General features: G+C 38.7%; 1 protein-coding gene across 1 annotated transcript in view; it reads left to right on the forward strand.

Moving 5' to 3' along the window:
- Positions 1-1,290: 1,290 nt before the first annotated feature.
- The window catches only part of LOC128657037 (fibrinogen-like protein 1-like protein), a 33,935-nt gene continuing 10,558 nt past the window's right edge, over positions 1,291-24,667 (forward strand). Inside the window, exon 1 of the mRNA XM_053711263.1 lies at positions 1,291-1,318. Coding sequence (XP_053567238.1) covers positions 1,291-1,318 — 28 coding nt within the window. The remainder of the gene's footprint in view (positions 1,319-24,667) is intronic.

The raw sequence follows: 24,667 nt of genomic DNA on the forward strand, positions 1-24,667 counted from the left end.
TTTGAAAATGATTTTTACTTACAAATTGCGGGTACAGCAATGGGTTCTTCTATGGCCCCGTCCTACGCCAATATTTTTATGTCACATTTTGAAAATCAATACCTGTGGGGCAAGTGTGATGAGTTCATCAGTTCTTACCGAAAGTTAATATATGACATATTTTTGATCTGGCGTCAAGAAGAACTTGAGAAATGGTTTCACACATTTAACAACACAGACACAACTGTTAGATTCAAAATGACAACCAGCGATCAGGAAATTAATTTCCTAGATCTCAGTATCTTTGAGGAGACACAGTCTTTGGGAACAACATTGTACAACAAACCCACCGATAGGAACTCGATCCTCAGGGCAGACAGTTGTCACCCCCTGCTCTCCTGAGAGGTATTGTTTGGTCCCAAATGATTAGGACGATACGAAATAACTCCAGCAAACAGGCAGGTATCTCCCAGCTGAACGGAGTGGGTAACAAGTTCCTACAAAGAGGATACAGACCAAGTTTGGTTAAAGAAATGATCGAGGAAGTGTCACTTCTAACCCAGTCTGACCTAATCGCTGAGAAACCAAAGCTAGAATCTAGGGACAAGCTGATTATGGCCACTACATTTACACCAAGTACCAGGAAAACTGGACAGATACTTAGAACCCACTGGTCAATTGTGACATTGGACCCAAAACTTCACTTTGCCAGTAATTTAGACCCTATGGTGGGTTTCAGACGGGGAACCAATTTGAAGGATTTGCTGGTGAAAACGGATCCCAAACGAAGTTATACCACTAAGGCTAAGGTTAACATAAAAGGATCCTACCGTTGCTTGGGTTGTACTACATGCAATGGTCTGATCAACACCAAGTCTTTTCACCATCCACATACCAACCAGAACTATGTCATCAGACACTCCCTATCGTGTACCACCACGCACGTTGTGTATTTACTTTTTTGTCCATGTTCCAGTTTTTACGTGGGTAAAGCCTCAGGAACATTAAGGGAACGCATGGCAAACCATAGGCACGCAATTCGATTGGCGTTACAACAGGGTGACTCTGACCAACCGGTGGCAAGGCATTGTGCCAGAAAAGGCCATCCAGTGTCTTCAATTCATTACATTCTCATCGACCATATCCCTGTCTTGGATAGAGGAGGCGACAGAAACAAGATGCTCTTACTACGTGAGGCTCAATGGATATGTTGACTGGGCACGATCCATCCTGGTGGGTTGAATGCAGTAGCGGACTTCAATGCACTAATGTAACTCCGAACAGTTTGACACATACTGGGAGTGCATTCCCATGACGCTGGGACTCTGTTGGGCGACAGGTGAGTCTGGCGGTCCCACTTGTTGGGGCTGCTGTCTTCCCTGTGCTGACAGCACTCAGCAATAGGAACATCTTGTATCCTGGTTGCTGGGTGGAAGTCCAGGTGTTCGTGTGTGGTCATTCAGTTATACACACTACTGGATCATGGACAGTATGTTACTCTTCCATAAATATGTACAAGCTTATTTGTTCATGCATTCTCTGTCTAAACGGAACAAAGTACAACCAATCAGGTGTACAGATGGTCATTATATGGACGTGCCTGTACAGAGACACTGTGAATTTGGACATGGTGTTCAATTGTATATAAGCTTACAAGTATTGGATGTATGGATTATGATGCAAAAAGTTGGCTTGAATATCATGTTTATGAGCATCTTATGTGATATATCATTGGCTGTGATTTATGAAGGTCATATACCGAACACACTAGTTGAAAATTCTCCGATATGAGGTTCAGTATGGTATATTGATTACAATAGAAGATAATGCATGCTTTTAGATAATGTTGGCCATATGAGAGATTCAATCAGCATGTAATAAAGGAATTAGATACAATCATTATGACACAACACAGTGTAGCTTGATAGTGTATTTTAATTTTTGAATGTATATAGTTTGTAACTTTATTTAGTTCGTATTTGTGTACACTTAACATGAAAGTTTGACACTGCTTAATACAGGTTTGATGAGATTCATTGCAAATGCCTATAGCACAATACTTTTGCATTAGTAAAATGACTTAGCCACTAAGGTGGTTTGATTTTGAAGGTATGCATTTATTATGGGTCAAGATATGACATCTTTTATATAGTGATGTCGCAAATAGTTCGCCGGCGAATAGTTCCTGGCGAACATAGCATGTTCGCGTTCGCCGCGGCGGACGAACATATGCGATGTTCGATCCGCCCCCTATTTGTCATCATTGAGTAATACTTTGACCCCCTACCTCACAGTCAGAAGACACATTCCAGCCAATCAGCAGCAGACACTCCCTCCCAGACCCTCCTACCTCCTGGACAGCATCCATTTTAGATTCATTTGGAAGCTGCATTCTTAGTGAGAGGAGGGACAGTGTAGCTGCTGCTGATTTAATAGGGAAATTGATAGCTAGGCTAGTGTATTCAGTGTCCACTACAGTCCTGAAGGACTCATCTGATCTCTGCTGTAAGGACTGCACCCCAAAAAGCCCTTTTTAGGGCTAGAACATCAGTTTGCTTTTTTTTTCCCCTGTGTAATCTAATTGCAGTTGCCTGCCTGCCAAGCCACTTGCCCAGTGCCACCACTCATATCTGGTGTAACAGTAGTGTAATTTAAAAAAAAACAAAAAACTTTTTTGACTGTGAAACATCAGTCTGCTGGTGTAATCTAATTGCAGTTGCCTGCCTGCCAACGTGTGTGCCAGGCCCACTTGCCCAGTGCCACCACTCATATCTGGTGTAACAGTAGTGTAAATTAAAAAAAAAAAACTTTTTTGACTGTGAAACATCAGTCTGCTTGTGTAATCTAATTGCAGTTGCCTGCCTGCCAGCGTGTGTGCCAGGCCCACTTGCCCAGTGCCACCACTCATATCTGGTGTAACAGTAGTGTAAATTTAAAAAAAAAAAAATTTTTGACTGTGAAACATCAGTCTGCTTGTGTTATCTAATTTCAGTTGCCTGCCTGCCTGCCTGCCAGCGTGTGTGCAAGGCCCACTTGCCCAGTGCCACCACTCATATCTGGTGTAACAGTAGTGTAAATTAAAAAAAAAAAAACTTTTTTGACTGTGAAACATCAGTCTGCTTGTGTAATCTAATTGCAGTTGCCTGCCTGCCAGCGTGTGTGCCAGGCCCACTTGCCCAGTGCCACCACTCATATCTGGTGTAACAGTAGTGTAAATTTAAAAAAAAAAACTTTTTTGACTGTAAAACATCAGTCTGCTAATGTAATCTAATTGCAGTTGCCTGCCTGCCAGCGTGTGTGCCAGGCTCACAGCGTATACTGTGCCCACTTGCCCAGTGCCACCACTCATATCTGGTGTAACAGTAGTGTAAATTTAAAAAAAAAAAACCTTTTTTGACTGTGAAACATCAGTCTGCTTGTGTAATCTAATTGCAGTTGCCTGCCTGCCAGCGTGTGTGCCAGGCTCACAGCATATACTGTGCCCACTTGCCCAGTGCCACCACTCATATCTTGTTTAATAGTAGTGTAAGTGTACATTTAAAAAAAAAAAGTTTTTTGATTGTGAAACATCAGTATGCTTTTTTTGTGTCAGGCTTTCAGCGTATACTGTGCCCACTTGCCCAGTGGCACCACTCATATCTTGTTTAATAGTAGTGTAAGTGTACATTTAAAAAAAAATGACAGGCAGAGGCAGGCCACCCCGCAGGTGCCGTCGTGGTCGTGGTGCTGTGATTCCCTTTGGCCCTAGAATAATGCTGAGTGTTCAGAGGCCACGTACCATGAACTCGAAAAGTTCTGAGGACATAGTTGACTTTTTAACACAGGGCACCCAATCTTCTATAGCTTCCGCTCCAAACCTTGACGCACCATCCTCCTCCAGCTTATCTTCGGGCAGCACCTCTCAAGTTACCACTCGCCCGCCTGCCGCCACCACCAACACTAGCACCACAGCCGCTTCACTTGATCTGTCAGAGGAGTTATTTACACATCAGTTGGAAGAAATGAGTGATGCGCAACCATTATTGCCAGAGGATGTAGATAACAGGGATATGTCTCAGTCAGGCAGCATTACACACATGGACGTATGGTGTGATGATGATGATGATGTTGTACCCGCTGCGGGAGTTTGGTCTTTCACTGTGAAGCGGGCGTAACCCTTACACTACCTGATCGATACAACATCATACCTGATGTTTTAAAGCACATTATTCCAAACAATTTAGGAATGTTAGGTGATTTATGCCCTTTATGGATTAAAACCAGACTCTGCATCAACTATGTCATTTTCCATGGGAGTTTTGCCATGGATCCCCCTCCGGCACGCCACAGTCCAGGTGTTAGTCCCCTTGAAACAACTTTCCCATCACTATTGTGGCCAGAAAGAGTCCCTGTGGGTTTTAAAATTCGCCTGCCCATTGAAGTCAATGGGGGTTTGCCCGGTTGGCCGGTTCGCAAACTTTTGCGGGAGTTCGCTTTCGCAGTTTGCGAACCCAAATTTTTAGGTTCGCGACATCACTACTTTTATATTCATTTATATCCTGTCAGTTAGATGCCAGTGCATTTTCACTACACTACCCATGCATATACCTATATTATGAGCACAGGGTGATAAAATCACTTGTTGGTAGGTCTGAGATATGCACTGCCACTTTAAGAATATCACCAGTAGGTTTCCTTGCAACTTTTGCACTAACAAAGTAGTACATGTTAAGCATGGGAAATTAACTACCATATGAGACACGGGTATTGACTTGTTCTATTTTGATGTTATGATTTAGGATAATAAAGCGTTAACATTGATTATGAACAGCGTAACTTGTCTGTTCTATATTACACACTTCACTTGGGGCAGTGGACATTCTGTACAATGTTGTTATAATTGGTATACACATTTGATGTTTGTTTATTTTTTCTGATACACTAAGATATGTTACAGACACAGATCCGGAAGTAGCGTAACTACACTTCCGGTCTTAAGAGACAGTGGAACGAAAGATGCGTTCCAGCACTAAACTTTGGGGCCACTGACACGCTAGGTATGAGATTTGTTTGTTTTGTATTCACTATAAATCGTGTGATTTCTTTTCACTTGTTATGCTGATGAAGGGGACAAGATCCCCGAAAACGTTTCATTAAAAGTATATTGACTACTTGTTTAAGAAGCCCTGTGAGTGCAATATTTTCCTTGGATATATGGATGGATGGATATATATATATATATATATATATATATATATATATATATATATATATATATAGCAATAACTAATTAATATATGATATTAAAATACAAATTTCTTTCTAAACATTAATATGTAATACCAGTATACTTACTACAATATAACTAAAGCTTTAGAATATCTTTTGATTTAAAATATTAAATATACATTTGCTTATACTTTACCAGATCGAGAATTCAGTTAATTTCCAAATATGTCTATGGTCATATGTTTTAGGAGAATTATGCACATTTTGTAAGAGAATTAATCTTGATAGTCTCTTATCCTCAAAGAGTGTCCCAACGTTTTTGTCTCACAGAAAACTGTGTTCGCACACTAGTCTCTCTATAAGCAAAAATGGTAGCGAGCAGGGGGCAGAGCCAGCAGCACACATGAACGGTCGCACATCTTAAGGGTTCCAGATCTAACCTCTCTAAAATCAACCTAATACATAATCTTACTATTCAATACGCCTTATTGTATTATGGGGGTTACATGTTTGGCTCCGCAGACATTCTGGATTTGGGCTGAGACCGTAGACCTCTCGCCACCTTCGTGGGTCAATAATCACTATGGAAAATGCTCACCAGTTTTTAACTGAACTAAGCAAACTCCTAACCTCCTACCAGCTAAAATTTGCTGCAGCGTTCAACAAAGCTTTTGGCTCCATAGAAGACACCAGGACTTCGGCAGAGGTCTACTTAAGCCCAGCAGACACAAGCACAGTTGGCAGGGAAATTCTGGGGCTTTTGCATTCACCGCTCACTTTTGATACAATGGCTTACCGAAGAGCTCCTTCTAACGTGTGTTATTACCAAGAACCTAACCATAGTTAATCCAGGAGGGTTCGGAGATATAGATTCCCAGGCACTCCCAGAGTTGATGAATGCTATAGGGTGGATCGCTGCTAACACAGGAGCTAAGCACAGGCTGAAAATCTCTTGCTTCCGTTCAAGAAGCCCTGCACGCCACAAAGATAATCTCCAAGCGCAAGAATCTTATCATCTACCCTGGCGACGACAAGTGGATTACCTACAGATCTGTGTGGACATATTTAGAGCTGGGGTAGGCTGACCTAAGTGTGGAGACATAGCAGAACACCATGCTCACATACCCACTACAGGCTCTTCTCTCTTAAGGTGGCTTGGAATTGGGGTGACATATTGCTGCTAACCCACTTCTATCTTCCACAATTAGCTCATATGGCCCTGATGATAGCATACAGGCTTGAAAAATGGGGGCTTTCATACACGACCCGGACTAGTACTGTTTTTAGCAGCCCCTCACATAGGGTTTAGTTTTCTTCCTTTTTACTACCTTTGTTATGTGATGGGGTATCATAACGTTCGTACTTTAGCACTGTATATCTGTGAAATAGCTGACCTCACATCCTAGTTGAAAAGTTACTTTAATTGCTATGCTACATACAAAAATTTGGTTGTGAAATGTTATTTTAATTTTATATGTTTGCTCTATAGGTCATAAAGGAGTTTATTTTTCTTTACAGCGATACCCCTAACTGTTGTTTTTATACAATGATCTTAGTGCTAAATAATACACTCAATTTATTGTTGAGGCCCCCATGCAAGATTTTATTATTGTCTCCCTGATAGCCAAGTTGTGATTTATACATATTCCCACTCATATAAATTATCATTTTAAAATACGCTGTTGCTATGCTCTCCTTTACTATTCTATCTAATTCTATTAGGGCTGCAGATATATAAATATTAATATAATTAAAGACCTATTCTATTACTAAGGAGTTGGAACTGCTTTGCTCATAGGTTGAGGATAGAGAATAGCTTACCACTAGGACCTACCTAATTCTCAATATAGCTGATCCACCTGTCGTTGGATATAGGGCCCATACCCAAGCCACGAGGTTTAACTACCTAAGAGAGTGGAATACAAAAACATACATTCATTATGGTATTGGTATACTTGCATTCTGGTTCTTAACCAATACAGGTTTTAACAGATCCTATTTGCAACAAGACTGCAGACCCGTTACTCTAGTCACCCTAACTCCATGGTATCATAGCTCACAGCATAATTTTTTTCAATTTTTTCATTTTTTTTTAGTAACTTGGGAGGATTACAACACTTAGACAAAACTTACACTTCACAATCACTAGGAGGTTCTCAGGCATAATCAGCATCTTACTTAACAGCTTTTAACTACTGCACAATAGTTAGGGGATGTCTGAGTTACTTGTTTAAAATAACTTTTTCCTACGAAAAAGCACTTAATCTTCCACCTTTAGACTGGAAGCTTAGCAACCTGTCAGTATGGTGTAATACATAATGAGACGGAGCAACTACCTACAGCAGACCGCTTCTTACGTTGATATGCAGTGATTAAATTACCTACTCGATGCCATATGGGTAGCTTTTTTTCTATTGTAACTGCTGGCCCTTTTACCATCTCCCCCCCACCCCCAAAACCTTATAAGTACCCTGGTATCCGTAAATTGATCCAGAGACTTAATGCACATTTTCCCTTGCAACACACCACAACAATTATCACATATCCTAATATACTGATAGCTTTAAACTCACTACATTAACATATTATACAACGTGAACTACTTCACATACTGTCTTCTAAGCTGTATGTTTCTAAAATCTGATCACATAATTACAGTATAGCAGTTTTCTATTGTGAGCCATAAAAGGTCATTTAAATTCTACACACAAATATCCTATACAGGCCTAATCATTTCATTATATATAGTTTTGTATTCATTACTGTTTAAGGGTTAATAGTACTGTTCCTCCACTGATACTATGCTGTACTAGGTAGTTGAGGTCCAAAAGTGGCCTAAAAAGATTGTGGAGGATAATTCCATCTCTCAAGAAAAAGTAGAAAATGTGAGGTTTTTCTTTAGTATGTTTAGCATAACCATGTTATATCATATACGATTATATATTTTGGTCAAAGTGATTGATATGTTCTTTACTATGTATACTTGTAGAACACTTAAAATATCACTTAATTGTTATATTGTACTTGTTACCTCAATAAAAATACTATTAAAAAAATGGTAGCAAGCAGAATTGCAACAGTTACCAAGAAAAAAATTTCAGCCAAGATCATCTTTTTTCTGTGTGCAAGACAGTTTCATTTTCAACACTGCTATACAGTAAATACTGCCTATTTTTATATACTTTTAATCTCCTAGTTTTAATAATTAAATGTTCCATATATGGTCCATTTAATATAATTTATTCTGAGTATTTCAAGATTAAACATGAATATACTCCACTTATAATATCTTAAAAATGCGTTTTAAAAATCATATTTTCTATGAAAAGATTTAAAAGGATTATAATACCTTCATCATGGACTTAATTACTTTCTCAGTTATCATCTTAATATCACATACATACCTTGAGATCAGCAATCAGATGTAGTTTCACATAATTATATCTATATTGGATTACTATCCCATATTAATATAAATATTGCATATCTGTATATCTCTTGCTGAGTGTCTAGAAACATGATATTATTTACAGCACCAATTATATTTGTACTTATTAGATGCCTGAAAAATATAAGAATATGTTATCCATTTTGAAACAAGTTGTTTAAACATTGACATTGATTATATAGCTACTTATTAAGTTCAGCAAATACTTATCTAATATGTTACTGTGAGGCATTTCTTCTCAGGATATATATATATTTATACAGTCTGAGTATCAATTAAATCTTTGAGAATTATACAGTTCATATAGATGGATTTCTAACTTCTCTTTTTAACACCAATATTTAAATTCTTATATGCTTTCATCATAGGGTTAAACATGTCTCTCTGTTTTCTCCTGCTATTTTTCATTGAGCTTCGTGTATTGTATTTGAAACTCAGTAGGGGACACTTAACACCTAGATGAGAGCAGCTATATCCTCTGAGTATGTTTGTATCATCAGATATCAATTCAGACTAAGTGACTGCTTCTTCAGATAGGGAAAAACCTCTGTATACAAGTTTCCTTTGAAATGGATAATTTGAGATATCCTGGCCTGTAATGTATACCCAGTCACAACAAGGGGGGTCTGTGTCATCCTGAGATTTTACAGATCTGAGTCCCTTTGTTCTGTAATTAGGAAAAAGGGGGCCTGGTCTATTTTGGTTATAGCCCACACAACTTATGTCAAGGGAGATCTTAGCTGACATTAAATATTAACATTTATTTGATACATATGTAGTTTATTTAATGCTATTCCTGACACATTATAGTAAGCCAATCACAGAGGGGAGGTCATGTGCATCGCAAGCATATGCTGACATTTCACAGGCCGAACATCCACCTAAAATTAGAGCCCACATCCGGCTTGTTAACAGCTAGCACTTAACACAGCTGACACTAGAGCAGCAGCTGCTGACTAAACTGCATGGCTAAGTAGTGCTTGAAATGATTTAGAATCCAGTCTTCTAATTCGTATATGAGATCGTATTATTGTCATGAGGGATGAACAGACCTTTGTCTTCAGGAAGGTAGTCTGTAATAAGATTGAGTTAAAAAGCTATAAAGTGCAGAGGAAAGTAGTTTTCACACATTAACATACAATGCTGGGCACTTGGATTCTATTTTTCATGTTAAATACAGTTGTAGGTCCCTTTTTTATTAAAATGAGGACTTTTGAAAGGACTTGGGTGGCTCAATATGTCAAGTTAAAGGGATATTGTCAAACTCTTGATTATCCAGTGCTTGCTTTACTTGCGTGTCATATCTTTATTACACTTTTGTAATTGTTCCTAAATTCATGATGGTCTAGTTATTATTGCCCTGGAATCTATACAGTCCCTGTTCACCCAATATCTTAGTGCTTATTTTCATAACCAACCAGAGCATTTCTCTATATGTCTCACCATATTGTCCCTCAACTATTCTGGTAAGCAGGTATATCTGATGGAGGAGCTTGTGATAGACGAACTGGGCTGCTATCATCACCCAAGACTTCAGTCTCTTTATAAATGGGTATGGCCTGGGGCCATCTCACATATAAGTGGGTGATTACCTGTTGTCCGTTCTGCCTATAAACATTTTAACAATCAGCCTTTTTTCTGCATCTTAAAACATATTTATGGCTTGTTTAAACATCTATCTAGTTCATTTGGGACAAGATCAACCTCAAGACAGCTATAACCATGGTCTATGATGTGATGTGAGTCGAAACATGTCAGACCAGTCCTACACCTCTTGCAAAAGGAAAGTTTTTAATTGTTTTTATGCAATAAAAATAGCCGCTTTTAGCCAATAGCCGCTATTGGTTAAGAGGTAAAAAAAAAGTCACCTCTCAGCCAAATAGCGAAAATAGTGTTCTGCCGGTGGGCTGCCTTAGCACTAAGTGCGGCAATCGCTTGAAACAATTAAAGGAGCTTTCAGCATGAAGTATTTTATACTTCATGAATGAAAGTCCCCTTTATTTGTTCCAATGGTAAATCGTAGCATTTCACAAACTCTAGGATTTACCATCACTTTAAATAATACTTGCTCTGGCTGTATCACTCCTTCCATAACAATAAAAGGTGTAGGTGTGAGCAGAAAATGCCAAAAATATACACTGCTTTTTTATGCAGCATTAGGATTTAGGCGCTGGGTTAGAAATTATTATTAAAGGGCATTAAACACCTCGTTTTTAAAAAAAATTTTTTGTAAAAATTGTGTTTTGTGCCAGGCTGTTCTAAAAAGAGAAAAAGAAAAATATGTAACCTAGGTTTTCAAAATGCTGCAAACTGTCTGAAGAATGTGTTTGCTTTGCAGCATTTACAGGTTACAGAATTTACTTTTTGGCAACCTAGGGAGTATGGGTCAAGCACAAGTTTTACACAAAAGCAAGAGGTATTTAATGTCTAGAGCTGCTGTTGCATTATTTTATCTGCTTTATAGAATGATGTAGCTCCAAAAAGTGGAAGAAAACTTAACTATGTTTTATTTGTCACTTTATTTTTCCCTATATTTGTGGTATATTAGCTCTGGAGAAAATCATGTTAAAAAGGTGAGAACTCATTAAAGGGACATGAAACACACATTTGTCAAGGGTGCCACCATGCTAAAAGTTATCTCTCATTATATTGCAGTGCTGATGTGTTTGCACATGTGTAGCTACCCTTATTCAGATACCTGCAGTGTAATCTAGGTTTTAAAATGGTGGAACCCATAATTAGAGGTGCTTTAAATATATTTAGTGTTTAACGCTTTAAATGCAGATGATGACAGTCATTCACACAATGCCATTAGTGAGGAATTGATGACAAGCACATGTTTTGTCATCCTAGGAGGGGTAGTTTTTGGATCTAATCACAGCTTTCCCTGCAATCTCAGGAGGCTTACGAGCTGAGGTTAGGTCAGGCTTCAGTTGGGAGATTCTGGGAAAGTAACTGACATCTCCATGTTTGGGCGTGGTGACATCACTAAGTCTGAAAAACACGGATGTATCAGGAACACTAAATAGGAGAAGGGAGCTGGATGGGAGGTGCATATAAAATCCTTCAATCTCAGCTCCCTTAACTGCTACAAACCACCAAGACACACCACTGGAAAGACAGGGCGTAAAATCTAGCCAACAGTTATTAAAAATACATTTTAAAAACAAATTTTAAGCCCTAAAGCCCCATGTTCCCTTGTTTTAAAGCTATAAGTCCCTCTTTAAATAAAGCCCCATATATGTTTTAATAGCCAGGTAATCAAGGCAAGATTACAAGTTGCACGTTATGAGTTTTCTGCATGCGATAGGGTCTTTACGCAATCAATTTCCATTGCGCAGCTATTGCAAGTCTTGAAAATCGCAATTGCGTGCAGTGGCGTATTTAGGTTTTGTGCTCCCCCCCCCCTGGATTTAAGTCATTTTTGGCCATATAATTTTTTGGTTAGGGAGTAATTTAGTAATTATTTTACTGTTTTGAACTTGTAAACTGCAGCAGGAATATATTTCCTAAGCTGTCTGCTGGATGTTACATTTCATAATGCAATCCTAGATGTAAGTTTCATTAATTATTTTTAAGTAACAGCTTTTTAATTTAATTGAAAAAAGTCTAATTTCTTCATGCCGCCAAACTGAAAATAAAATAAAAAAATCACATGTAATCTGTCTAAAAAAGTAACCAAGAACCATAGGCTTAAAAAGTCTGGCCACAGCACAGCCCATATATTATTCCATATCAATATCATATCCATATTGATGCTGCCAGCAGCGCAGCAGCAAGATGCCACCTTTCTTGGTCAAATCTCACCACCACCAGGCAGTGCCCACTGCCTGCCCCAGGCTAGCAGCAGCTATAACAGTTAATGTAAACATTTGCAGCTTAGACTTAGAGATTAGAGGCGCAATGACAATCACAAAAAAAAAATACCTTCCAATTTATGCACTGCATCTGCACTGCTATGTGCCGCCTTGCCTGGTCACCCCCCTCCTCTCCAGTCCAGTCCTCTCCTCTGTCACTCTCGGCCAGGCTCTGCTCCGCTCCAAAATCCGATGACTATCACATTCACTCACTGACTAACAGATCAATGTGCGGCGTGCGTGCACTGTGAGCAGACAGGAAGGCGGGCGGAAGGAGGAAAACGTTGCGTGACCTCGGCAAAAGCCGGGTCACGTGACGCCCACACAGGAATTTATTTTTAGAATAAAATAATAATGCCAACATTCAATTGCAAAGTGCAGTTTATCAGTGCCAGTGCCAGTGCCGCCCCCTCAAATCTGCCACTCTAGGCACCGGCCTTGTTGGCCTATGCATAAATACGCACCTGCGTGCATGCATTCGCCTTTTACGCAACAATCCTTTCCACGCTCGAAGAGCTGTAGTTCAGTTTCACGAAACACTTCAAAATACATTACGAAGTACAGTTACACTCATATTAACAATCGGCTATATTCCGAGTTTTGCGTTATGGGTGAAAAAGCAGCGTTATGGCTCTTTTTCACTACCGCTGGTATTACGAGTCTTGCAGGTATTTTTGTACCGCACACTTTTTTGGCCGTAACGCAACGCAACTACCGCAGCTTTCAAAAAGTCCTTTTTCAATGGGACTTCCATAGTGCCGGTATTAGGAGTTTGCCTTTCCGGACAAAAAGTGAGCGGTACAACCCATAACTACAAGATCCATACTGTAAACTGAAAGTCAGCGCTACAAAGCTGTAACATAAAACTCATAACTAAAGTGCTACAAAGTACATTAACACACATAAACTACCTATTAACCCCTAAACCGAGGCACTCCCGCATCACAAACACTAAAATAAAATTATTAACCCCTAAACTGCCGCTCCAGACATCGCTGCCACTATAATAAACATATTAACCCCTAAACCGCCGTACTCCCGCATCGCAAACACTAGTTAAATATTATTAACCCCTAATCTGCTGTCCCTAACATCGCCACAACCTACATTACTGTTATTAACCCCTAATTTGCTGCCCCCAAAATCGCCGCCACTATACTAAAGTTATTAACCCCTAACACCCCTAACTTTAATATAATTAAAATAAATCTAAATAATACCTTCTATTAATAACTAAATAATTCATATTTAAAACTAAATACTTACCTGTAAAATAAACCCTAAGATAGCTACAATATAACTAATAGTTACATTGTAGCTATCTTAGGTTTTATTTTTATTTCACAGCTAAGCTTGTATTTATTTTAACTTGGTAGACTAGTTAGTAAATAGTTATTAACTATTTACTAGCTACCTAGTTAAAATAAATACGAATTTACCTGTAAAATAAAACCTGACCTGTCTTACACTAACACCTAACCTTACACTACAATTAAATAAATTACATTAATTAAATACAATTAACTAAATTACAAAAAACCCACTAAATTACACAAAATAAAAAAGAAATTATCAAATATTTAAATTAATTACACCTAATCTAATAGCCCTATCAAAATAAACCCCCCCCCCAAAATAAAAAAAACCCTAGCCTAGCCTAAACTAAACTACCAATAGCCCTTAAAAGGGCCTTTTGCGGGGCATTGCCCCAAAGAAATTAGCTCTTTTACCTGTAAAAAATACAAACAACTCCCTAACAGTAAAACTCAGCACCCACACAACCAAACCCCCCAAATAAAAATCTATCTAAAAAACCTAAGCTCCCCATTGCCCTGAAAAGGGCATTTGGATGGGCATTGCCCTTAAAAGGGCATTTAGCTATTTTTCTGCCCAAACCCTAAGCTAAAAATTAAACCCACCATATAAAATCTTAAAAAAAACACTAACCCCAGAAGATCCATTTACAGTTTTTGAAGACCCGCCATCCATCCTCAATGAAGCAGCAGAAGTACTCAGCGAAGCCGGCAGAAGTCTTCATCCAAGCAGGCCGAAGTCTTCATCCAGACGTCATCTTCTATCTTCATCCATCCGGCGTGGAGCGGCTCCATCTTCAAGACATCCGGCATGGAGCATCCTCTTCTGACGACGATTCTTCTCGAATAAAGGTTCCTTTAAGTGACGTCATCCAAGATGGCGTTCCTTGATGTCCAATTGGCTGATAGAATTCTATCAGTTAATCGGAATTAAAGGTGAAAAAATCCTATTGACTGATGCAATCAGCCAATAGGATTGAGCTCGTATTCTATTGGCTGATGCAAGCTCAATCCTATTGGCTGATTGGATCAGCCAATAGGATTGAAGCTCAATCCTATTGGCTGATTGCATCAGCCAATAGGATTTTTTCACCTTTAATTCTGATTGACTGATAGAATTCTATCAGCCAATCGGAATTCAAGGGAAGCCATCTTGGATCCTTCATTCGAGAAGAGCCGTCGTCAGAAGAGGATGCTCCCCGCTGGATGTCTTGAAGATGGAGTCGCTCCGCGCCTGATGGATGAAGACTTCGGCCCGCTTGGATGAAGACTTCTGCTGCTTCATTGAGGATGGATGTCGGGTCTTCAAAAACTGTAAGTGAATCTTCGGGGGTTAGTGTTAGGTTTTTTTAAGGGTTTATTGGGTGGGTTTTATTTTTAGCTAAATGCCCTTTTAAGGGCAATGCCCATCCAAATGCCCTTTTCAGGACAATGGGGAGCTAAACATTTTTAGTTTTTATTTGGGGGGTTTGGTTGTGTGGGTGGTGGATTTTACTGTTGGGGGGTTGTTTGTATTTTTTTTTTACAGGTAAAAGAGGATTTTAAAAGAGATATTTGCATATAGATCTCGAGATATATAGGCATATATATATATATATATATATAATTATCAGTTATTTGTAGAGCGCTAACAGATTCTACAGCGCTATAAACATAGGTGATATACAAGGTAGCATTTATAGGGATAAAATGGTTAAAGGGCCCTGCTGAGAGTCGCACTGTTGTAGTCAGTTCTTATGAAGGTGATCTGCAAACAGTTGGGCTCTTAAGCTTACATGCTAAGGGGGTTCATGGCGGATAGCAATGGAGGAGAGGAACTGGTATTAGGAAAGGTTAGTGTAGGTTGTATGCATCCCTTACCAGTAGAGTTTTTAGGGAGCACTTGAAGCTTTCAAAATTAGGGGAGAGTCTTGTGGAGCGAGGCAGAGCGTTCCACAAGATGGGAGCCAGTCTGGAGAAGTCCTTTGAATGGGAATGTGAGGAGGTAACAAGAGAGTAGGAAGTCATGCGCAGAGCTAATGGAACAGAAGGGAGAGTATCTGGAGACAAGGTCTGAGATATAGGGGGGGAGAAATGCAGTTAAGGGCATTGTATGTCAGTCAGAATTTTGTGTTTAATCCCGGAGGCAAGAGGAAGCCAGTGAAGGGATTGTCAGAGAGGTGTAGCAGATAAAGAGGGACGTGTAAAGAAGATGAGCCTGGTAGAGGCATTCATTATGGATTGTAAAGGAGCTAGGCGGCAGCTGGGGAAACCAAAGAGGACAGAGTTGCAGTAGTCGAGGCAGGAGAAGATGAGAGAGTGGATTAAAATCTTAGTTTTGTCTTGTATAAGAAAGGGTCTAATTTTATAAATGTTTTTAAGGTGGAAGCGGCAGGATTTAGCCAAGGCCTGAATGTGAGGAGTAAAAGAAAGATCTGAGTCAAGTGTGACCCCAAGACATCGGACATGCAGGTTAGGGGTAATAATGGAGTTGTCGACAGTAATAGAGAGATGGGGTATGGAGCTTTTAGAAGAAGGGGGGAAGATAAGGAGCTCTGTTTTGGAGAGATTTATCTTAAAGGCAAAGTCAAGTAAAAAAAAAAACTTTTATGTTTCAAATAGGGCATGTCATTTTAAACAACTTTCCAATTTTCTTTTATCACCAATTTTGCTTTGTTCTCTGGTATTCTTAGTTGAAAGCTAAATCTAGGAAGGCTCATATGATAATTTCTAAGTCCCTAAAGGCCGCCTCTTATCACATGCTTTTTTATTTGCTTTTCACAACAGGGTACAGCTAGTTCATGTGAGCCATATAGTTAACATTGTGATCACGCCCGTGGCTTGTGGCAGACACTCCACTAATTGGCTAAAATGAAAGTCAATAGATAATAAATAAAGAAGGGGAAGGGGACCGAGGACAGAGTCTTGCGGTAGCCCAACAGAAAGTGGTAACGGGGCAGAAGAAGCCCCAGAGAAGGCTACACTAAAGGTATGGTATTCATATTTATATCTCGCTATAAATAGTTATGAGTCCAAAAATCATCACATACATAGAGAAATATTTATAAAAAAATAGAACATATTACGTCATGAAAACATTTTTGCAAAATGAAATATTCGCATTTTCATGTACACTTTTTGAGTAGAAAACATCAAGGGCTTTGCGCAATATATTAGGGTTTCTTTCATGTAAGTGGCAATAGTCCATGAGCTAGTGACGTATGGGATATACATTCCTACCAGCATTTTGAAGCCCAATTACTCTCGGAGTACATTGTTTGTCAGAGGGATGTGAAGGGAGTATTGCCTGTTGATTAAGTGGTTTCACCCATGGAAAATCCTTTCAAAGGCTCTCTGTAATCAGTCGCAGGGATTTATTCCTTGCCTCCCTTTTCAGATCGACGTTATACTCCTATACCATTACCTCTGCTGATATTTTTCAGTACTGGTTCGGCTGTCTGCTATATGTGGATGGGTGTCTTCCGGTAAGTATGTATCATTATTTTAAGACACTCTTAGCTATGTTTGGCGCTTTATGTTATAAAGTTTTAAATATATGTATTTGCTTATATTTGCCAAGAGTCAGGTCTATGTATATTTCCATTTTCTGCAGACTATCAGTTTTAGTATGGAATTTATATTCGGGAATATTATTTTTTATTTTTATCTCTTACCTGGGGTTTCAGATTTTTTTCAATTTGACTTTGTTTTCCAAATTTTCACGGGCAAACTAGGCTCGCGGGAACGCAAAATACAGTTTTTTATGGCGTCATTCTTGGAGCGGAAATTTTTTGGCGTGAAAGTGTGTCTAAGGTGACGTAAGTTTTGTCATTTCCTGCGTCTTTGTTGACGCGCAATGTTTGGGCGCGGAGTCGCGCTTGTTATGACGCGAGTGTCATTTCCCGATGTTAGCTTTGGTGCCAAAATATTTTTTTCCTTTTTGCGTCATACTTGGCGCCAAAGATCTTTTTGGTATATAACCCCTCTTCCTTTTTGCTTCTGGTTCTCTCCATGTTAAGAGCTATGATGCTTATTTTTTTGCATCCAACTTTTGCATAAGCATTTTTTCCCATTCCTGAAACTGCTATATGAGGAAATTGAATGTTTTGTTTAAATGTTGCTTTTTTCTTTTTACATTTTGCAAGATGTCTCAATCTGATCCTGCCTCTGATGTTGCTGTAGAAACCATGCTGCCTGAACACAGTTCTAACAAAGCTAAGTGTGTCTGTTGTAAATTAACTGATGTTATTTCTTCAGCCCAATTATGTGGCATCTGTCATAATAAGTTTTTGCATGCCGATAATGTTTCTATTAGTACTAATACACCGTCTGTTGTTCCTTCAACGTCTAAAGTACCTGATATTCCTACAGATGTAAATTATTATTATTATTATCGGTTATTTGTAGAGCGCCAACAGATTCTGCAGCGCATCTGTAAAGAATTATATTGTAAAGAATATAAATATATATATATAATATATTGTAAAGAATTATATTGCTGCAGCTATAGATAAGGCTATGTCTGCTATTCCGCCTTCAAATAAAAGTAAAAGGTCTTTTAAAACTTCTCATAAATCTGATTAAATTTGTATTGACCGACAGCATACTGAAATATACTCTGCTGATGAGGATTCTTCTGGTTCAGTAGATCCTGATTTAGATTCTGAATTTGACAAATCCTATCTGTTTAAGATTGATTATATTCATTCTTTATTGAAGGAAGTTCTGGTTACTTTGGGTATTGAAGAGTCTAGTCCTCTTGATAATAAAGCCAGTAAACGTTTGAATACTGTTTTTAAACCTCCCAAGGTTGCTCCTGAGGTTTTTCCTGTTCCAGATGCTGTTGCTGATATGATTACTAAGGAATGGTCTAAGCCTGGTTCTTCTTTTAATCCTTCTTTTAGGTTTAAGAAGTCGTATCCTTTACCTGTGGCTAATATAGAGTTTTGGGAAAAAGTTCCTAAGGTTGATGGGGCTATTTCCACTCTTGCCAAACTTACTACTATTCCTATGGAAGATAGTACTTCTTTTAAGGATCCTTTGGATAGAAAGATTGAATTTTATCTTAGAAGAGCATATTTACATTCTGGCTATATTCTTAGACCTGCTATTTCAATGGCTGATGTGGCTGCTGCTTCAACTTTTTGGTTGGATCGTTTAGCACGGCAGGTAGAAGATCATGATTTGACCAGCATTATTCTTTTGCTTAAACATGCTAATAATTTCATTTGTGATGCTATATTTGACATTATTAAGATTGATGTTAAATCTATATCTTTAGCTATTTTAGCCAGAAGAGCTTTATGGCTTAAATCTTGGAATGCTGACATGGTGTCTAAATCTAGATTACTATCTCTATCTTTCCAGGGTAAGAATGTATTTGGTTCTCAATTAGATTCTATTATTTCCACTGTTACTGGTGGGAAGGGAGTTTTCTTACCTCAAGATAAAAAATATAAGGGTAAATTTAAGGCTCCTAATCGTTTGCGTTCCTTTTGTCAGAATAAGGAACAAAAGTCTACTCCTTCTCCTAAGGCCTCTGGTTCCGATTGGAAACCATCCTTAAATTGGAATAAAACCAAGCCTTATAAAAGAACAAATCCAGCCCGCAAGACTGCATGAAGGTGCGGCCCTCAATCCAGTTCAGCTGGTGGGGGGCAGATTTAAATTGTTTCAGGAAATTTGGTCAGGTTCTGTTCAGAATCAGTGGATTCAGAATATTGTGTCTCAAGGGTATCCAATTGGATTCAGAATAAGGCCTCCTGTGAGAAGATTCTTTCTCATATTCCAGCAAATCCTGTGAAAGCTCAGGCTTTTTCTGAAATGTGTTTCAGATCTAGAGCTTTCAGGGGTGATTGTTCCAGTTCCTCTACAGTAACAGGGTTTTGGGTTTTATTTAAATCTATACATTGTCCCAAAGAAAGAGAATTCTTTCAGACCAGTTCTGAATCTGAAACTTTTAAATCGTTTTGTAAGAGTCCCAAATTTCAAGATGGTGACTATAAGGACTACTCTGCCTTTTGTTCAGCAAGGGCATTTTATGTCCACAATAGACTTACAGGATGCTTATCTTCATGTTCCAATTCATCCAGACCACTATCGGTTTCTGAGATTCTCTTTTCTAGACAAACATTACCAGTTTGTCGCTCTTCCATTTGGCCTAGCGACAGCTCCAAGAATCTTTTCGAAGGATCTCGGTGCCCTTCTATCTGTAATCAGAGAGCAGGGTATTGTGGTGTTTCCTTATTTGCACGATATCTTGGTACTAGCTCAGTCTTTTCATTTAGCAGAATCTCACACAAAACAACTAGTGTTGTTTTTTCAAAGGCATGGTTGGAGGATCAATTTACAAAAGAGTTTCTTGATTCCTCAAACAAAGGTCACCTTTTAGGTTTCCAGATAGTTTCAGTGTTCATGACTTTGTCTTTAACAGACAAGAGGTTAATGAAATTGTTTTTAGCTTGTCTAAACCTTCAGTCTCGATCATTCCCTTCAGTGGCTATGTGCATGGAAGTTTTAGGTCTCATGACTGCAGCATCGGACACGATCCCCTTTGCTCATTTTCATATGAGACCTCTGCAGCTTTGCATGCTGAATCAATGGTGCAGGGTTTATATTCAGATATCACAGTTGATATACTTAAATCACAACATTCAACTCTCTCTGTCTTGGTGGTTGGACCATCTCACAGTTGATATACTTAAATCACAACATTCAACTCTCTCTGTCTTGGTGGTTGGACCATCATCGGATTATTCAAGGGGCCTCTTTTGTTCGCCCTTACTGGGCTGTGATCTCAACAGATGCAAGTCTTTCAGGTTGGGGAGCTGTCTGGGGGTCTCTGACAGCACAAGGGGTTTGGAAACCTCAAGAGGCGAGGTTACCAATCAACATTTTAGAACTCTGTGCTATCTTCAAAGCTCTTCAGGCTTGGCCTCTATTAAGGAGAGAACTTTTCATTTGTTTTAAGACAGACAATATCACAACAGTGGCATATGTCAATCATCAGGGAGGGACTCACAGTTCCTTAGCAATGAAGGAAGTATCTTGAATACTTTCTTGGGCAGAGTCCAACTCTTATCTAATTTCTGCGATTCATATTCCAGGTGTAGACAATTGGGAAACGGATTATCTCAGTCGTCATACTTTGCATCCAGGGGAGTGGTCTCTCCATCTAGATGTGTTTCATCAGATTGTACAGATGTGGTGTCTTCCAGAAATAGATCTGATGGCCTCTCGTTTGAACAAGAAACTTCCCAGAACTGATAAATTAATTTCTTTCATAGTGGCAAGAGTCCATGAGACCCACCTTTTTTTTGGTGGTTATGATTTTTTTGTATAAAAGCACATTTTCTTTCTTGTAATTGGCAAGAGTCCATGAGCTAGTGACATATGGGATATACAATCCTACTAGGAGGGGCAAAGTTTCCCAAACCTCAAATTGTCTATAAATACACCCCTCACCACACCCACAATTCAGTTTTACAAACTTTGCCTCCTATGGAGGTGGAAGACATGGTTGGAGGATCAATTTACCAAAAAGTTCCTTGATTCCTCAGACAAGGGTCACCTTTTTAGGTTTCCAGATAGATTCAGTGTCCATGACTCTGTCTCTAACAGACAAGAGACAAATACAATTGGTTTCAGCTTGTCAGGACCTTCAGTCTCAATCGTTCCCTTCAGTGGCTATGTGCATGGAAGTTTTAGGTCTCATGACTGCAGCATCAGACGCGATCCCCTTTGTTCGTTTTCATATGAGAACTCTCCATCTTTGTATGCTGAAGCAATGGTGCAGGGATTATACAAAGATATCACAATTAATATCCTTAAATCCCAATGTTCAACTTTCTCTGATTTGGTGGTTAGACCACCACCGTATAATTCAAGGGGCCTCTTTTGTTCGTCCAACCTGGACTGTAATCACAACAGATGCAAGTCTTTCAGGTTGGGGAGCTGTCTGGGGAACTCTAACAGCACAAGGGGTTTGGAAATCTCAAGAGGCGAGGTTACCTATTAATATTTTGGAACTCTGTGCTTTTTTCAGGGCTCTTCAGGTTTGGCCTCTGTTGAAGAGAGAACCATTAATTTGTTTTCAGACAGACAGGCATATGTCAATCATAAGGGCGGTACTCACAGTCCCCTAGCCATGAATAAAGTATCTCGGATACTTGCTTGGGCGGAATCCAGCTCTTGTCTAATTTCTGCAGTACATTTCCCAGGTATAGACAATTGGGAAGCGGATTATCTCAGCCGTCAGACTTTACACCCGGGGGAGTGGTCTCTCCATCCAGAAGTGTTTTTTCAGATTGTTCAGATGTGGGGTCTTCCAGAAATAGATCTGATGGCTTCTCATCTAAACAAGAAACTTCCCAGGTATCTATCCAGGTCCAGGGATCCTCAGGCGGAGTCGGTGGATGCGTTAGCAGTTCCTTGGTTTTACCAACCTGCTTATATCTTCCCGTCTCTAGTTCTTCTTCCAAGAGTGATTTACAAAATCATCATGGAACATTTGTTTGTGTTTCTAGTAGCTCCAACATGGCCTCACAGGTTCTGGTATGCGGACCTTGTCCTGATGTCCAGTTGTCAACCTTGGCCACTTCCTTTAAGACCAGACCTTCTGTCTCATGGACCGTTTTTCCATCAGGATCTCAAATTGCTAAATTTGAAGGTATGGAAATTGAACGCTTAGAGCTTAGTCATAGAGGTTTCTCTGACTCAGTGATTGATACGATGTTACAGGCTCATAAATCTGTTTCTAGGAAGATTTATTATTGAGTTTGGAAGACTTATATTTCATGGTGTTCTTCTCATAAATTTTCCTGGCATTCTTTTAGAATTCCTAGAATTTTACAGTTTCTTCAGGATGGTTTGTATAAAGGTTTATCTGCAAGTTCCTTGAAGGGACAAATCTCTGCTCTTTCTGTTTTATTTCACAGAAAGATTGCTAAGCTTCCTGATATTCACTGTTTTGTTCAGGCTTTGGTTCATATCAAGCCTTTCATTAAATCAATCTCTCCTCCTTGGAGACTTAATTTGGTTTTGAAAGCTTTACAGGCTTCTCCTTTTGAGCCTATGCATTCTTTGGATATTAAACTACTTTCTTGGAAAGTGTTGTTCCTTTTGGTTATCTCTTCTGCTAGAAGAGTTTCTGAATTATCTGCTCTTTCTTGTGAGTCACCTTTTCTGATTTTTCATCAAGATAAGGCAGTTTTGCGGACTTCATTTACATTTTTACCTAAGGTTGTGAATTCTAACAACATTAATAGGGAAATTGTTGTCCCCTCTTTGTGTCCTAATCCTAAGAATTCTTTGGAAAGATCCTTACATTCTCTGGATGCTGTGAGAACTTTGAAATATTATGTCGAAGCTACTAAAAATTTCAGGAAGACTTCTAGTCTATTTGTTGTCTTTTCTAGTTCTAGGAAAGGTCAGAAAGTGTCTGCCATTTCCTTGGCATCTTGGCTAAAGCTTTTGATTCATAAGGCTTATTTGGAGTCGGGTCAGGCCCTGAATCACAGCTAATTCTACTAGATCAGTCTCCACTTCATGGGCTTTTAAGAATGAAGCTTCAGTTGATCAGATTTGCAAAGCAGCAACTTGGTCTTCTTTGCATAAATTTACTAAATTCTACCGTTTTGATGTACTGTATTTGCCTCTTCGGAAGCAGTTTTTGATAGAAAAGTTCTTCAGACAGCTGTTTCAGTTTGTTTCCTCTGCTTATGTTTTAAGTTTTTTTCTTTCATTTATGAGAAAAAATTATTTTCTTGGTTGTGTATTTAATTTTTTCAGCGGAAAATGGCTGTTTTTATTTTATCCCTCTCTAGTGACTCTTGTGTGGAGTTTCACATCTTGGGTATTTCTATCCCATCATTCACTAGCTCATGGACTCTTGCCAATTATATGAAAAAAAACATAATTTATGTAAGAACTTACCTGATAAATTCATTTATTTCATATTGGCAAGAGTCTATGAGACCCACCCTTTTTATGGCGGTTATGTTTTTTGTATAAAGCACAATTATATTTCGAATAACTTTTTTGATGCTTTATACTCCTTTTTTCTATCACCCCACTACTTGGCTATTCGTTAAACTGAATTGTGGGTGTGGTGAGAGGTGTATTTATAGGCATTTTTAGGTTTGGGAAACTTTGCCCCCTCCTGGTAGGAATGTATATCCCATACGTCACTAGCTCATGGACTCTTGCCACTATAAAATAAATGAATTTATCAGGTAAGTTCTTACATAAATTATGTTTTTTGTGTGTGTTTTTTTTTTATTTGTCTTCTCTATTGACTTCTATGGGGAATACATGAACGCGCATGTGATTTGGCTGTTTGGAGTAAGCGGCTTAACGGGCGCATAAAATAAGTTAGTTTTCAACTTGCAATTGCTGCGCGACCCTAAATGTGGAAAAGTCATAAAGCGATGTGTTTTCGCAAACTGATTTGACTTGTAATTTTGCCCTGTAGTAATAGTGATAACCTAACGATAATAAATGTGCATTTCTTTGAGCAAAGGCTTATGAGAGCCCCTATGTGCAAATCAAACTTGTATAAATATAACAAAAAGCCCTAATTTATAAGAGGAAACCCTTTTCTTCTTTTTCACTATAGAGTTTTGAAAAAGCACACTTACACTTTTGTTTACAACCTTGTATATTTAAATTTTAATAAATTATTTTTTTTTATGACAATCTCAAGGCAGTGTTTACCTGTTGTGAATAAATTTGCATTTATTTAAAAAGAGGTTCATAGGAGCCCCTATATGCACATCAAAGTTACATAACTTTACGAAAGGCCCTAATTTACATGATAATCCCCTTCTTTCTTTTGACTATAGACTATTGCTTGCAACTTTATTTATTAAAATTTTAGTAAAAAT

Source organism: Bombina bombina, chromosome 1 (assembly GCF_027579735.1).
Source record: "Bombina bombina isolate aBomBom1 chromosome 1, aBomBom1.pri, whole genome shotgun sequence".
Taxonomy (NCBI): Eukaryota; Metazoa; Chordata; class Amphibia; order Anura; family Bombinatoridae; genus Bombina; species Bombina bombina.